The sequence below is a fragment of the Mirounga leonina genome, unplaced genomic scaffold, assembly GCF_011800145.1.
Source record: "Mirounga leonina isolate KUSES-001 unplaced genomic scaffold, KU_Mleo_1.0 Mir_204, whole genome shotgun sequence".
NCBI classification, from domain to species: domain Eukaryota; kingdom Metazoa; phylum Chordata; class Mammalia; order Carnivora; family Phocidae; genus Mirounga; species Mirounga leonina.
Window position 1 is genome coordinate 12,129,958 of NW_023270513.1, and position 17,565 is coordinate 12,147,522.

At 36.5% G+C, this 17,565-nt stretch overlaps 1 protein-coding gene across 1 annotated transcript; it reads right to left on the reverse strand.

The window, feature by feature from the left end:
- Positions 1–2,126: 2,126 nt before the first annotated feature.
- Positions 2,127–3,981, reverse strand: LOC118025959 (MAP kinase-activated protein kinase 5-like). The gene is given in 2 exon segments (XM_035028660.1): positions 2,127–2,828; positions 2,864–3,981. Coding segments are annotated over 2 exon segments (1,410 nt in total). The 5' UTR covers positions 3,572–3,981.
- Positions 3,982–17,565: the final 13,584 nt, after the last annotated feature.

Sequence of the window (17,565 nt, forward strand, 5' to 3'; positions counted from 1 at the left end):
ATGATACTGGTACAAAAACAGACACATATCAGTGGAACAGAATAGAAAACCTAGAAATGGACCTCTGACTATATGGTCAACTAATATTTGGCAAAGCAGGAAAGAATATCCAATGGAAAAAAGGCAGTCCCTTCAACAAATGGTGTTGGGAAAACTGGACAACAACATGCGAAAGAATGAAACTGGAGCACTTTCTTACACCATACAGAAAAATAAATTCAAAATGGATGAAAACCTAAATGTGAGACAGGAAACCATCAAAATCCTAGAGGAGAACACAGGCAGCAACCTCTTTGACATCAGCTATAGCGATTTCTTACTAAACATGTCTCCTGGAGGCAAGGGAAATAAAAGAAAAAGGAATTATTGGAACTTCATCAAGATAAAAAGTTTCTGCACAACAACGTAAACAATCAACAAAACTAAATGTCAACCTTATGAATGGAAAAGATATTTGCAAATGACATATCTGATTAAGGGATAGTATCCAAAATCAATCAAGTACTTATCAAACTCAACACCCAAAAAACAAATAATCCAGTTAATAAATGGGCAGAAGACATGAATAGACATTTTCCCCAAGAAGCTATACAAATGGTTGATACATGAAAAGATGTTCAACATCACTTATCATCAGGGAAATGCAAATCAAAACTGCAAGAAGATATTACTTCATACTTGTCTGAATGGCTAAAATTAACAACACAGGAAACAACATATATTGGCCAGTATGTGGAGAAAGGCAAACCCTCTTACACTGTTGGTGGGAGTGCAAACTGGTGGAACTACTCTGGAAAACAGTATAGAAGTTCCTCAAAAAGTTAAAAATAGAACTAAACTACTACCCAGCAATTACACTACTAGGTATTTACCCAAAGGATACTAAAATAGAGAGTGGATGGGGTGCATACATCTTGATGTTTATATCAACATTAACAACAATAGCTAAATTATGGAAAAAGCCCAAATGACCATTGACTGATGAATGAATAAAGAAGAAGTGGTATGTAAATACATGATGGAATATTATCCACCCATAAAAAAGAACAAAATCTTGCCATTTGCAAAGACATGGATGGAGCTAGAGCATATTATGCTAAGCAAAATAAGTCAGTCAGAGAAAGACATATACTATATAATTTCATTCATATGTGGAATTTAAGATGCAAAACAGATGGATAAGGAGGAAGAAAAAAAAAGAGAGAAAGAGACAAACCATAAAAGAGACTCTTAACTATAGAGAACAAACTGAGGGCTGCTTGGGGGAAGTCAGGGGGCTGGGCTGAGCAATGGGTATTAAGGAGGGCACTCATTGTGAAATGCGCTAGGTGTTATATGTAAGTTATGAACCATTAAATTCTACTCTTGAAACTAATATTACACTATATGTTAACTAATAGAATTTAAATAAAAACTTGAAAAAAAGAGGCTTAGTGTATCTGAAAAAAATTTGTCATATCAAATTCTTATGGAAACAATTTTGTTGGTCTCTCTATCCCTCCCCTGCTTCTTCTGATTTTCTCTTTCATTCTGTCTGCTTTGACCATATATTTTACATTCCTTGTGTTTATTCAAACAAATACAACTATATAACAATATTTTTTCTTAGAATCCACGAGCATGGAATGTTTTCCATTTCTTAGTGTCTTCCTCAATTTCTTTCTTGAGTGTTCTATAGATTTCAGAGTACAGATCTTTTACATCTTTGCTTAGGTTTATTCCTAGGTATCTTATGGTTTTTGGTGTAGTTGTAAATAGGATTGATTTTTTTTTTTTGATTCAACTGTTTATTAAACAGGTCAGTATAGCCGATCCTTTGTCTACCACTGGCAAATGATTTTTGTACACTTTATTACAAATAAAACAATCTTGTTTGACGATACCATCTGTCATCTTACAAACATATGAGAAAACAGTCCTAGAGTTATAGTATATCTCTAGGAACTGAGCTTTTCTTAAAAACAAACAAATGAACTATACTATGAATAAGTCCTGTATCTAAATCTATACAGCATCTTTAAGTAATGTGGAAATGAAATTATGATTTATTAATTTACATAAAAATTACTTTATACATTAAAGAATAATTTTTCAAATTGTTAAAAAAACAAAGTCTGAAGCTGTCATTATTGGGATTCATGGGGCATGGTTTGCTTTTCTATCACTTGCTTCACAATTTCTGCCGGTTTTGTTCAATCTACTTTATCTGTGAATCCACGACCATTCCAGCTGAAGGTTTGCAGAGTATCTCTTAGGAGTTTGCATTCCCGGTTATACTTCCAAGCCTCCTGCATTACTTCGTTCAACTTTTCATCTTCATTCTCTCCAGGCTGGGGGAGAATACACTGAGCAATCACATCTCAGAGCTTTTCCAAGGCAACATTTGAATCCTTGGCTCCATTCTCATGGTCATGGATATAAACACCATCCTTTGGCTTGGTGCCGAGTAATTTCCTCTTCCTCAGAATGGGGTTGCTCACAGAGTGCAGGGGTTTGAGGTTGACTTTCAGATCCTGGATTCTCATGTTGGCCAACTGTTCTGCATAAGCCTGCTGGATTCCTGCAACCACCGCCTTATCCATCATCAGTTGAGCAGAGGGTAGCACATTATCCAAGGCCTCAGTCGAGTTGAGCCATGGGTGGTCCAATACTCCCTCCATGGTGAGGCTTCCCTCTGGTTTGACCTTCAAGAGCTTCCTCACAACATCTTTGGCCATCTCTGAAATCTGGCTCCACTCTTCTTCTGGGAACTCAAAACTGCCTGTCATGATCTTTCTCCGCATATCCTTTGGGATAGTTCGGCTGTGGTGTTTGGAGTAAAAAGGAGTGTCCATTTCTGGGTTTTCTATTCTGTTCCATTTATATGTGACATCACATAGATAATCACCCCTAGGGACCACAAGTCACAGCTCTTGTTGTAAGTGTAGGGTGTTGGCAAGGTAGGTATGATGCCAGATTTCTCCTTCTGATGCCTTCTTTGTGCCTCCAATACCTGAGGTGCAGCATAATCAGGGGTGAACTGGGGTGTCATCAAGTCACCTTGGTCAATTTTGCCAAATCCAAAGTCACACAACTTTACTGGGGCATCCAAAGAGTTATCCTTGAAGAGCAGATTTTCAGGCTTGAGGTCTCTGTGAGTGATGTTTAACAAGTGACAGTGCTGTAGAGCCAAAGCTATCTGCTTTGTTACTTGGCTGGCTTGCTTCTCTGTAAAGTGCCAGTGCTGGCTGATTTTGTGAAATAGCTCTCCCCCTTCCATCATCTCCATTACATTAAGGAGTTGGGCCTTGGGGCTGGACTCATGAGGAAACTGTACACTGTTAGCAAACACTTCAATAATTTGAACTATATCGGGGTGTGTGGCACACATCAAGTGCAGACGTACCTCATTTCTAGCTTTTGGAGGATCAAAAAGAATTTTCAGTGCAAACTGTTCTTGAGTAGATTTATTTACACAGACTTTAACTGGACCACTAATTCCAGTTCCCAGCTTCTGAGTCCAATTGATATTATATTCCTCTAAAATGGAGGTTTCCTTGATGGCTTTCTCCATGTCGCTCCCCCCAGACATGCTCCGTGAGGCCTCTACATCCGGGAGTGGCGGAGGCTGCACAGCTGCCCGGTCCCACCATAGCCGAGGGAACAAGGGGCTCGGCGCTCGGGCCCCTGGGCCTCGGGGAGACTGGCAACAGCCGTCCCCAGGGACCAGCTGGGATGAGGGCCCCGGCGCTGGCTCCGCTTCAGCGGGCAGCTCTAGGCTGGCGACGGAGGCCCCCGGGGACAAGCCTTTGTGCTGGGCCCCGGGCGGCCGCCTCCTGGCTTCATCCCCGGCCGGGGAGGCAGGCTCACGGGACACGGTGAGGCGGGGAGGGTCCTGGTCAGGGGCGCTATACAGAGGCCTCGCGGGGCCGTTGATTAGGCTTGGGCTCGCCAGGTCCTAATGAGGAACTTGCTCCTCCGTCTCCGCTGCTGGCACCGCTGCGAAGCCGAGGTCGAGCCCGCTGTCGCGGCTGCCGCCGCTGCTGCTCCCGATGCCGCTTCAGCGCCACACATTGCTGGGACACCCGCGTCTGCCGCTGTCTCATTGCTAGTGTATAAAAATGTAACTGATTTCTGTGCATTAATTTTATATCCTGCCACTTTGCTGAATTTCTGTATGAATGTAACATTTGTGGGTGGAGTCTTTTCAGTTTTCCTTATAGAGTATCATATCTTCTGCAAAGACAGAGAGTTTGACTTCTTCTTTGCCAATTTGAATGCCTTTTATTTCTTTTTGTTGTCTGATTGCTGAGGCTAGGACTTCCAGTACTATTTGAACAACAGTGGTGAGAGTAGACATCCCTGTCATATTCCTGTCCTTAGGGGAAAAGCTCTCATTTTTTCCCCATTGAGAATGATATTTGTTGTGGAATTCTCTTATATGGGTTTTATGATATTGACATATGTTCCCTGTATCCCTCCTCTGCGGAAAGTTTTAATCAAGAAAGGATGCTGTATTTTGTCAACTGCATTTTCTGAATCAATAGAGAGGATCATATGATTCTTTACCTTTCTTTTTTTAATATGGTGTATCACATTGCTTGATTTGTGGATGTTGAACCACCCTTGTATCCCACGAGTAAATCCCACTTGGTTGTGGTGAGTAATCATTTTAATGTACTATTGGATCCTATTGGCTAGTATCTTGGTGAGAAGATTTGCATCCATGTTCATTAGGGATAGTGGTCTGAAAGTCTCCTTTTGTTGGGGTCTTTGTCTGGTTTGGGGATCAAGGTAATGCTGACCTCAAAGAATGAGTTTGGAAGTTTTCCTTCCATTTCTATTTTTTGAAACAGCTTGAGAAGTATAGGTATTAATGCTTCTTTAAATGTTTGGTAGAATTCCCCTGGGAAGCCAACTGGTCCTGGACTCTCTTTTTTGGGGAAATTTTTGATTACTGATTCAATTACCTTGTTGATTATGGTTCTTTTCAAGTTTCTATTTCTTCCTGTTTCAGTTTGATAGTTTATATGTTTCTAGGAATGCATCCATTTCTTCCAGAATGACTAATTTATTGGCATATAGGTGCTCATAATATATTCATTTACTTGTTTGTATTTCTTCAGTGTTGGTCGTGATCTCTCCTCTTTCATTCATGATTTTATTAATTTGAGTCTTTTCTCTTTTTGATAAGTCTGGCTAGGGGTTATCAATCTTATTAATTCTTTCAAAGAACCAGCTCCTAGTCTCTTCTACTGTTCTTTTTGTTTCTATTTCATTTTATTTCTCTTCTAATCTTTGTTATTTCTCTTCTCCTGCTTGGTTTAGGCTTTATTTGCTGTTCTTTCCTCACTTCCTTTAGGTGGAAGGTTAGGTTTTGTATTTGAGACTATTCTTGTTTCTTGAGAAAGACTCATATTGCTATATATTTTCCTCTTAGGACTACCTTTGCTGCATCCCAAAGGTTTTGAACAGTTATGTTTTCATTTTCATTTGTTTCCATTTAAAAATTCTTCTTTAATTTCCTGGTTGACCCATTCATTCTTTAATATGATGATCTTTAACCCCCATATATTTGTGTTCCCTCCACATTTTCTCTTGTGATTGAAGTCATGTTTTAAAGCATTGTGGTATGAAAATGTGCAGGGAATAATCCCAGTCTTTTGGTACCAGTTGGGACCTGATGTTTGACCCAGTATGTGATCTGTTCTGAAAATTGTTCCATGTGCATTTGAGAAGATTGTACATTCTGTTGCTTTAGGATGAAATGCTCTGAATATATCTGTCAGGTCCATCTGGTCCAGTGTGTCATTCAAAGCCCTTGTTTCCTTTTTGATCTTCTGCTTAGATGATCTGTCCTTTTCTGTGAGTAGGGAGTTAATGTTCCTTACTATTATTGTGTTATTATCAATGTGGTTCTTTAATTTTGTTATTAATTTGTTTATGTAATTGGCTGCTCCCAAGTTAGTGGCATAAATATTTACACTTATCTTCTTTTTGGATTGTCCCCTTCATTATGATATAGTGCCCCCATTCATCTCTTGTTGCAGTCTTTGGTTTAAAGTCTAATTTGACTGATATAAGGGTTGCTACCCCAACTTTCTTTTGATGTCCATTAGCATGATTAATGGTTCTCCATCCCCTCACTTTCAATCTGTAGGCATCTTTGGGTCTAAAATGAGTCTCTTGTAGACAACACATTGATGGGTCTTGTTTTGTTGTTGTTGTTTTTTAAATCCAATCTTATATCCTGTGTCTTTTGATTGGAGTATTTAGTCCATTTACATTCAGAGTAATTATTGGAAGATGTGAATTTCGTGCCATTGTATTACCTATAAAGTCACTGTTCCTGTAGATTTTCTCTCTTCTTTTCTCATCTTTGTTTCTTTTGGGCCTTCTCTCCACTCAAAGGATCCCTTTTAATAGTTCTTACTTGTGTAGTCTGGATAATATTGACATCTTAACAGTACTAAGTCTTCTAATCCATGAACACAAAGTGCCTTTTCATTTATTTGTGTCTTCTTTAATTTTGTTATTAATCTTGGACTGTATCTCATGTGAATAGGGGAAGAGAACTGTATTTCCAATTTTTTTTTAAATTTGTCATTATAAAAGTGTATTAGGTTTTGTGAACAGCATTTTCCACATTGAGATGATCATTTATTCCCCTTCACTATGTTAATGCTGTTAATTAATTACATTAGTTGATTTTCATATTTTGAAACATCTTTGCATTTCAGGAATAAAACCAACTTACCTGTAGTATATACTCCTTTTGATATGCTATTGAATTTTGTTTAATAGTATTTTGTTGAGGGAATTTAATATTTATAAGGAATATTGGTCCATAGTTCTCTTTTCTTGTAGTAACTTTGTCTGGCTTTGGTGTTAGGGTAATTCCGCCCTCATGGATTAAATTAAAAGTGTTCTCTTTAATTATTTGGAAGATTTTGAAAAGGGCTGGTGTTAATTTTTTTTTTTTTTAACATGTTTGCTAGAATTCACCAGTTGTTCTATTTGGATTTGGGCTTTACTTTGTCAGGATGTTTTTGAATACTGATTCAATCTTTTTACTAGGTATAAGTCTATTCATTCTCTATTTCTTCATGATCAATCTGGTAGGTTGTGTGTTTCAAGGAATTTGTCGTCAGCATCTAGAATATCCTATTTGTTGGAGTGCAATTGTTCATTGTACTCTGTTTTAATCCATTTTTCCTGTAAAATCAGTAACAATATTACCCCTTTCACCCCTAATTTTAGTTATTTGAGTATTTTTTTCTTATTTTCATAGACAATTTAGCTAAGCATTTGTCAATTTTGTTAATCTCAAAATACTAACTCTTAGTTTCATTAATTTTGTCTATTTTTATAATTTCTTTTATTTATTTCTGCTCTAATCTTCATTAATTCTTTCCTTCTGCTAGTGTGGAATTTAGTTTCTTGTTGTTTTTTAGCTTCATAAGTCATAATGTTGGGTTACTGATTTGAAATGTTTCTTATTTTTTAATGTAAACATTTATATAGTATGTTTCCCTTTGGACACTGCTATCAGTCCTTCTCAATGGTTTTAGTATGTATTATTTTTCTCTTCCTTCATTTCAACATATTGTCTAATTTCACTTATGATTTTCTCTTTGACTTATTAGTTAAGAGAGTTTACTATACTTTCAATATATTAGTTATATTTTATTTTTTTCCTTCCATTATTGACATCTAACCTCACTCTCTTGTCTTTAGGAAGATACATTGTATGGTTTCAATATTTTTATAATTGAAACTCATTTTTTGGCCTATGTATGAATTATTCTTGATAATGCTCCATGCACAATTGAGAAGTGCATTCTTATGTTATCGGTTGTACTGTTCTATAAACATTTATTTATTATTTTTTTAAAGATTTTTATTTTTTTTATTTTTTATTTTTTTAAAGATTTTATTTATTTATTTGAGAGAGAATGAGAGAGAGCACATGAGAGGGGGGAGGGTCAGAGGGAGAAGCAGACTCCCTGCTGAGCAGGGAGCCCGATGCGGGACTCGATCCAGGGACTCCAGGATCATGACCTGAGCCGAAGGCAGTCGCTTAACCAACTGAGCCACCCAGGCACCCATAAAGATTTTTATTTATTTATTTGACAGAGATAGACACAGTGAGAAAGGGAACACAAGCAGGGGGAGTGGGAGAGGGAGAAGCAGGCTTCCCGTGGAGCTGGGAGCCCAATCTGGGGCTCAATCCCAGGACTCTTGAATCATGACCTGAGCCAAAGGCAGACGTTTAATGACTGAGCCACCCAGGTGCCCCTCTATAAACATTTATTAGTTACATTTGGTTTATAGTGTTATTCAAATCCTCTATCTCTTACTGATCTATATAGATATTCTCTCCATTATTGAAAATGGTATATTGATTTTTCCAACTGTTATTTTAGAACTGGCTGTTTCTTTCTTCAAGGTTGTCAATGTTTGCTCTTATTTTAGGATTCTGATTTTTTCCAGAGTCTGTATATGTTTATAATTTTTATATCCTTTTTTCAATTTTATTTTTATTTCTTTAAGTTTTTATTTAAATCCCAGTTAGTTAGCAGAGAGTGTTATATTACTTCTGGATGTACAATATAGTGATTCAACAATTCAAAACATCACCACGTGCTTATCACAACAAGTGCACTCTTAAACCCCATTACCTACTTAGCCCATCCCGCCACCCACCTCCTCTCAGGCAATCATCAGTTTGTTCTCTATTATTAAGAGTCTGTTTCTTGATCTCTTTCTCTTTCTCTTTTATTTTTCCCTTACTTGTTTATGTCATTTCTTAAATTCCACATATGAGTGAAATCATATGGTATTTGTCTTTCTCTGACTAACATGTATTTTGCTTAGCATAATACACTCTAGCTCCATCCATGTCATTGCAAATGGCAAGATTTCATTCTTTCTGATGGCTGAGTAACATTCCATTATATACACACACACACACACACACACACACACACACACCACTTCTTTATCCATTTATCATTTGATGGACATTTGGGCTCTTTCCTTAACTTGGTTATTGTTGATAATGTTGCTATAAACATCAGGGTGAGGGGGCCTGGGTGGCACAGTCTGTTAAATGTAAAACTCTTGATTTTGGCTCACATCATGATCTCATGGTTGTGAAATTGATCCCCATGTTGGGCTCTGCACTCAGTGGGAAGTCTACTTGATATTCTCTTTCTCCCTTTCTCTCTGTCCCTCACCCACTCTGTTCCTCTCTCACTCTCTCTCAAATAAGTAAATAAATCTTAAAAACTAAATAAACATTAGGCTCTCTGTGCCCCCTTGGAATAAGTATTTTTATATCATTTGGGTAAATACCTACTAGTGTAATTGCTGGGCCATAGGATACTTCTATTTTTAACTTTTTGAGGTGTTTTCCGGAATGGCTATACCAGTTTGCATTCCCACCAACAGTGTAAGAGGGTTCCCCTTTCTGCACACCCTCACCAACATCTGTTGTTTCCTGTATTGTTAATTTTAGCCATTCTGACAGTTGGGAGGTGGTATCTCATTGAGGTTTTTTTTTTTTTAATTATTTATTCGACAGAGAGAGATAGTGAGAGAGGGAACACAAGCAGAGGGAGTGGGAGGGGGAGAGGCAGGCTTCCCACTGAGCAGGGAGCCCGATGCAGGGCTCGATCCCAGGACGCCGGGATCATGACCCGAGCCGAAGGCAGACACTTAACGACTGAGCCACCCAGGTGCCCCTCTCATTGAGGTTTTAATTTGTATTTCCCTGATGATGAGTAATGTTAAACATCTTTTCATGTGTCTCTTAGCCATCTGGATGTCTTCTTTGGAAATAAAAGTCTATTCATGTCTTCTGCCCATTTCTTAACTGGATTACCTATTTTTGTGGTGTTGAGTTTGATAAGTCCTTTATATATTTTGGGTACTAACCCTTCACAAATATGTCATTTGTAAATATCTTTTCCTATTCCATAGGTTACTTTTTAGGTTTGTTGATTGTTTCCTTCCCTGTGCAGAAGCTTTTTATCTTGATGAAGTCCCAATTGTTTGTTTTTTGCTTTTGTTTCCCTTGCCTCTGTAAATGTGTCTAGTAAGAAGTCTCTATGCCCTATGTCAAAAAGATTGCTGTCTGTGTTCTCCTTTAGGATTTTGATGGATTCCTCTCTCACATTTAGGTATTTTATCCATTTTGAGTTTATTTTTTGTGTGTGGTGTAAGAAAGTGGTCTGGTTTTATTCTTCTGCATGTTGCTATGCAGTTTTCCCAACACCATTTGTGGAAGAGACTGTCTTTTTTTTTTTTTTTTCCATTGGATATTCTTTCCTGCTTTGTGGAAGATCAGTTGACCATATAGTTGTGGTCCATTTCTGGGTTCTCTATTCTGTTCCATTGATCTATGCATCTGTTTTTGTGCCAGTACCATGCTGTCTTGATGGCTACAGCTTTGTAATATAGCTGTAATACAGCAGAATTGTGATGTCTCCAACTTTGCTTTCCTTTTTCAAGATTGCTTTCACAATTAAGGGTCTCTTGTGGTTTCATACAAATTTTAGAATTGTTTGTTCTATCTTTGTGAAATATGCTGTTGGTATTTTGACAGGGATTTCATTAAATGTGTAGGTTGCTTTGGGTAGGGTACACATTCAAAAATATTTGTTTTTCCAATTCATGAGCATGGAATATCTTTCCACTTCTTTGTGTCATCTTCAATTTCTCTTATCAGTGTTTTATAGTTTTCAGAGTACAGATCTACTTCTTTGGTTAGGTTTAGTCCTAGTTATCTTATGATTTTTAATACAACTGCAAATGGGATTTATTACTTGATTTCTCATTCTGATTATTCATTGTTGTTGTAGAGAAATGCAACAAGTTTCTATTCATTGATTTTGTATACTGTGACTTTACTGAATTCGTATATTGGTTCTAGCAATTATTTGATAGAGTCTTTCAGGTTTTCTACATAAAGTATCATGCCTTCTGTGAAGAGTGAAAGTTTGACTTCTTCCTTGCCAATTTGGGTGAAATTTTTTTCTTGTTGTTGTCTGATTGCTGAGGCTAGGACTTCTAGTACTATGCAAAATAACAATGGAAAGAGTGGACATCCTTGTCTTGTACCTGATGATAGAGGAAAAGCTCTCAGTTTTTCCCTTTGAAGATTATATTAGCTGTGGGTCTCTCATATGTGGCCTTTATGGTGTTGAGATATGCTTCTTCTATCCTTACATTTTTGAGAGTTTTTATCAAGAATGGATGCTGTGATTTGTTTTTATTTCTGTGGTTTTCATTCTTAGCTCTCCTCTCTCTTTTATTACTTTATTTTGGAGGTACTCTTTATTTTCTTTTTGATAAATCTGGCTAGAGGTTTATCAATTTTATTAATTTGTTCAAAGAACCAGCTTCTGGTTTTATTGATTTGTTCTGTTGTATTTTTTGTTTATTTGTTTGTATCTATATCATTTATTTCTGCTTACAAAGGAAAACCCTTAGACTAGCTTGAGATTTCTCCACAGAATCTTGGCAAGACAGAAGGGAGTGCCATGATTCATTCGAAGTGATGTATGGGGAAAATCTGCAGCCAAGAATATTCTATTCAGCAAGGCTATCACTCAGAATAGAAAGAGAGATAATGAGTTTCCCTGTCAAACAATAACTAAAGGATTTCATGACCTCTAAACCAGCCCTGCAAGAAATATTAAAGGGGATTCTTTAAGTGTGAAGGACAGACCAAAATTTAGAAAGTCAAGAAAAGAACAGGGAAAAGGTTCAGAAACAATGTCAAAACAAGTCATAAAATTACAATAAATACATATCTATCAATAATTTATTTGAATTTGGAGTAAATGTTCCAATTAAAAGACATAGGGTGTCAGAAGGGATAGAAATGCAAGACCCATCTATATGTTGCTGACTACAAGAGACTCATTTTAGACCAAAGACATCTGCACTTTGAAAGTGAAGGAATGGAGAAACACTCATCAAGGAAATGGATATCAAAACCACATTAGTGTAACAATACTTATATCGGCAAACTAGATTTTAAAACAAAGACTATAACAAGAGACAAAGAAGAACATTATATAACCATAAAATAGACAATTCAACAAGAAGATCTAACAATTATAAATATTTATGCACCCAACAAGAACAGCACCCAGATATATAAAACAAATAATAACAAACATAAAGGAACTAATTGATAATAACACAATAATAGTAGGGGACTTTAACACCCCGCTTACATCAGTGGAATGATCATCTAAAGGAAAATAAACAAGAAAATAATGGCTTTGAAAGACATACTGTACCAGACTTATTTAACAGATATATTCATAACATTCCATCCTAAAAGAGCAGAATACACTTTCTTTTCAAGTAAAGCACAAGGAACATTCTCCAGAATAGATTACATATTAGTTCACAAAACAGGCCTCAACAAATACCAAACAAATGCAGTCACACCATGCACCTTTTCTAACCACAATGCTATGAATCTAGAAGTCAACCATAAGAGAAAATCTGGAAAGTCCACAAATACATGGAGTTTAAACATGCTACTAAGCAATGAATAGGTTTACCAAGAAATCAAAGAAATTAAAAAAAAATACATGAGAACAAATGAACATCACTCTAAAATCTATTTTGAAGAGAATTATTTATTTATTTATTTATTTATTTATTTATTTATTTATTAAAGATTTTATTTCTTTATTTGACAGAGAGAGAGAGCACAAGCAGGGGGAGAGGCAGAGGGAGAGGGAGAAGCAGACTCCCCGCTGAGCAGGGAGCCCGACATGGGGCTCGATCCTGAAGAGAATAATTGAAAACTACTCAAACATTCTAGAAAAATATAAAATTATGTATATATAGATCCACCCTAAGACATCTCTTTTATCATATGGGAAAACACTTCATAAGTGAGAACTGTTTGAAGAGCTTTTATTCTTGTCCTATATAGGTCAATTTCTCTGACCATCAAAAGTACAAATATGTGACCTGAATTGTGATGAATTTCATATCTGGCACAAACATTACTCTTCATCTTCTGCCAAATTAATAAATCTTTTCAAATCATAAACCATTTTAGAGCTGGAAGAAATTATGTAGCTTAGAAATAATTTGTTCCAGGGGCGCCTGGGTGGCTCAGTTGGTTAAGCGACTGCCTTGAGCTCAGGTCATGATCCCAGGGTCCTGGGATCGAGTCCCGCATCGGGCTCCCTGCTCTGCAGGGAGCCTGCTTCTCCCTCTCCCACTCCCCCGCTTGTGCTCCTCTCTCGCTGTGTCTCTCTCTGTCAAATAAATAAATAAAATCTTAAAAAAAAAAAAGAAAAGAAATAATTTGTTCCAACCTTAACCAGATATCTGTTCTTTTTGGAAAGGTATCCAATTTATTTATTTTTTATGTTTGGGTGTAGTGTCTTGCCCTAGAAGATACCCAACAAGTGATAAATGATGATTGGAAGCCCTGAGAGGATAACTGGTTTGCCAAAAGTCACATGGGTATTTAAATAGGGCTCGGGCTAGAACCCACATCTCCTGACACTCAATGACTAAGTTTTTCAAGATTAATTATATAGATTTTCCTAATCATAGTAGACATTGTAGATAAATTTAATGTGTATGTAATAAATATAAAATTTCCAATTTTATAACAGATTAAAGATGACCACCATTTCTTTGGAAGTCTTCATTGAAAGGTGTAGTCAATATTTCTTTATCTTAAATCTATGCAGGCTTTCTGAGTGTTTGACCAACAGAATATGTTAGAGATGACACTGTGCCAGTTACAGGTGCAGATCTTAAGAGATTAGATGTCTCTACTACCTGTTTTTTGGGACACTCACCATTAGAGATGTGAGCTGCCATAAAAGTATGACTATCTTAAGAACACTGTTCTGTGAGAAATCCAAGCCACCTGGAGAGGAAGTAGTGGATATGGTGCAATGAGCACCAGGGCACCAGATATATGCATAATTAAGACAAGCTATTATGGAAATAAATCCTTCAGATTCAGATGTCTCAGTTGATGCCACATGGACCAGGGACACATGGACCAGGGCCTGGATGTGATTTTTCTCAAAACTTGACCCATAAAATCAGAAGATATAATAAAATGGTTGTTTTAAATCCCCAAGTTTTGAGATGATTTGTTCTGCAGCAGTAGATAATCAAAACATAAGCAAAAAAACCTACAAAAATTGAGATAATATTAATGGAAAGTAACACTTAGGGACACCTGCGTGGCTTAGGTCATGATCCTAGGACCCTGAGATTGAGTCCTTCATTGGGCTCCTGCTCAGAAAGAAATGGATTATTATTTTTTTTTTTTAAAGTAACACTTCGGGCGCCTGGGTGGCTCAGTTGGTTAAGCGACTGCCTTCAGCTCAGGTCATGATCCTGGAGTCCCTGGATCGAGTTCTGCATCGGGCTCCCTGCTTGGCAGGGAGTCTGCTTCTCCCTCTGACCCTCCCCCCTCTCATGTGCTCTCTCTCATTCTCTCTGTCTCAAATAAATAAATAAAATCTTTAAAAAAAAAATAAAGTAACACTTAACTGACTACTTACTATGTGTCAGGCATTGTACATTCCATGTATGATTTAATTTAATACTCACAACAATCTTCATTTTCTTAATTTAGCTACTGCCTACTAGTCCACTCTATTTCAGCTAAACCATCAAGTTTTCAAAGAAAGCTTTCCTTTACTTCCATGACTAGATCAGTTTCCTGTATTACACGGTTTTAAAGTACAATGTATCTAGGTTTTGGGTACTTATAATAATTTTATTTGTTCTATTTAAATTTTTACCTAAATTCTAGTTAGTTAACATATTTTTTTTTAAGATTTTATTTATTTATTTACTTACTTGATGTGACACTCAGTCCCAGGACCCTGGGATCATGACCTGAGCTGAAGGCAGATGCTTAACCAACTGAGCCATCCAGACATCCCTGGTTAGTTAACATCTTATCATAACTTTAATTTTGCATTTATTTTTGTTATCTCCATATAAAACTAGTGTCTATTACAGTACCAGGGAAATACTGGTGTCAACATGTTTATCAATTATTATGTTTACAGATGAAGAAGTATAGAAAGGATAATTAACTTTCTCAAGCTCATACAGCAAGCTGGGACTTCAGCTTAAATAAATCTGATTTTGTAGTGCAAGTTCTTAACCACTAAGACCTTCTGTCGAGTGAAATGCTAGTACAGTTAATCCACAACAAAGGACAACATAAAAGTCATGAGTATTAGTCATGAATTTTTATATGATGCCATTGCAACTTATTAAGCTTTCTATTATTTTTTAAAGGAAAAATCAAAGCAAGTTTCACTTCCTGAGATTGTTCTGAAGAGCATAGAATACATGGTTTATAAATCAAAATGCATATATACATACTTTGTGGCATACTAGATGACACGGATATGCAGTGATTAGGAAATAACATTAAATACATATAGTATATTTTTCCCCAAAGCATACATTACTCCCATTGACAAATACAAATATTTTATTTATTTATTTATTTATTTATTTATTTATTTATTTATTTATTTATTTATTTTTAATTTACCTGAGAGAGAGAGAGAGAATGAGTAGGAAGAGCAGCAGAGGGAGAGGGAGGAGCAGACTCCCTCATAAGCAGAGAGCCTGACGCGGGGTTCAATCCCAGGACACTGGGATCATTACCTGAGCCGAAGGCAAATGCTTAACCAAATAAGCCACCCAGGTGCCCTGACATATACAAAGATTTTTAAAAGCTGTGTACTCAGTACATTAATATGAGTTCCAAAGTTTCCCAAGACTTACTTGAGAATGGTAGCTGTTATCTCACAGTACTCTATCCCAAAGAAAGACCAAAAAACAATCTGATAGAACTTCCCCATTAAAAAGCCAACTTCTTGGGGTGTCTGGGTGGCTCAGTCAGTTGGGTGTCCAACTCTTGGTATCAGATCAAGTCATGTTCTCAAGGTCGTGAGATCAAGCCTTCTGTCAGGCTTCATACTCAGTACAGAGTCTGCTTGAGATTCTCTCTTCCTCCCACTCTGCCCCTCCCCCTGCTCATTCTCTCTCTTTCTAAAATAAACAAATAAAATTTTAGAAAAGCTTCTTTTGTTCAGTCTCAATGTTTAATTACTAAATATTTATTTAAATATTGAACTGACATAAATTAAAAAAACTCTCATTGTCCTCTGCATAACAAACTGAAATGTATAGAAGAGGGGACATGAAAATGGGCTATTCTGTCAGACAGATCTGACTATGAATCCTAGTTTTGAAATTTATTAGCTGTGTGTCATGGAGCAAGTTGCCTAACTGTTCTAAGTCTCATCTATCTCTTCATCCGTAAAGTAAGGAAAGCAATAGTATTTCATTGATTGTGGTGTTTTAAGTATTAAAGAAAATAATCCATGTAAAGCACTTGACAAATAATTAATACATATTAGGTATAGTAATAATGATGAGGATGATGAAGATGATCTAAGAAGTAATTAGAAGGAAGACAAAAGCCCCTATGGGGCTATATTTCCTGTGGAATATTTGGATAATACAAGCCACATAGGAGTTTGGAATGGGCAGTATACAACCTTCTCTATTTCTACTTTGTCCTGCACCCACAGCATGAATATATCACACACACATATACACATATTCTTGCATACACACAAGGTAATAGTGTCAAGTTTTTTAAAAAAGTTCAAAATCTCTCCAAGCACAAGGGATATGGGCTAGAAATTTTCCCAATGGGCTTCAGAAATTTTAAAGGGGCAGGGTGTATGTTCTACAATAAGCAGCACATAGACTAGTTAAATAAAGACCATATGGATGATGCATTTGTAAAAGGATAACCTCTCTACAAAACCATTGAAAGAAAGCAAATAAAATGCAGATGCAGGAATGAATATCAGTTTTCATTTCCAGCTTTTTTTTAAATATTGAACTGTGATAACTTTCAGAAAATCAAACATCAAACTCCAATTGTTCTCCCTCCTTATGCATGCATCTATTTATGTATATATACACATATATACATGCATATAAACACCAACACATAGGGTTTGATCCCTATAGTTAATCTAGTAATAGTAAAAGTAATTCTATAAACATTTATAAAAATCACTATGCTTTTTTAAGTCCTTTTCCTTTTTATAAATTGGAATGATACTTTCATGGAACCATGAACAGGATAGAAAACTACTACACCAATGAATATATGGTGTTTTGGTCTTTGGATACTATAGCTAATTTTCTAAACTCAAATATCGCGCTTCAAAATATAGAAAATTGACTTTAAATAGTACTGATAGTACTAAAGCCTTTATTTCCTTTTCAAACCTCAGCTTAAATTTCCATCCTTCCCAAAATTTTCTCCATATTCATTTGTTTGCAACTAGTATCTTCTTCTGAACTGCATAATATTTTCTGTGTGCCTTTTGCATGCCATGATGTCTTCATGTAGCTATCTGTAATCTTGTCGTATTTCCAATAATAGATAGTATTGATGAGGGCAGAAACCTTGTTTAACTCATGTTTATACCATTACCCACAGAACCTATTCTGGTTCTAGCCTAGCTC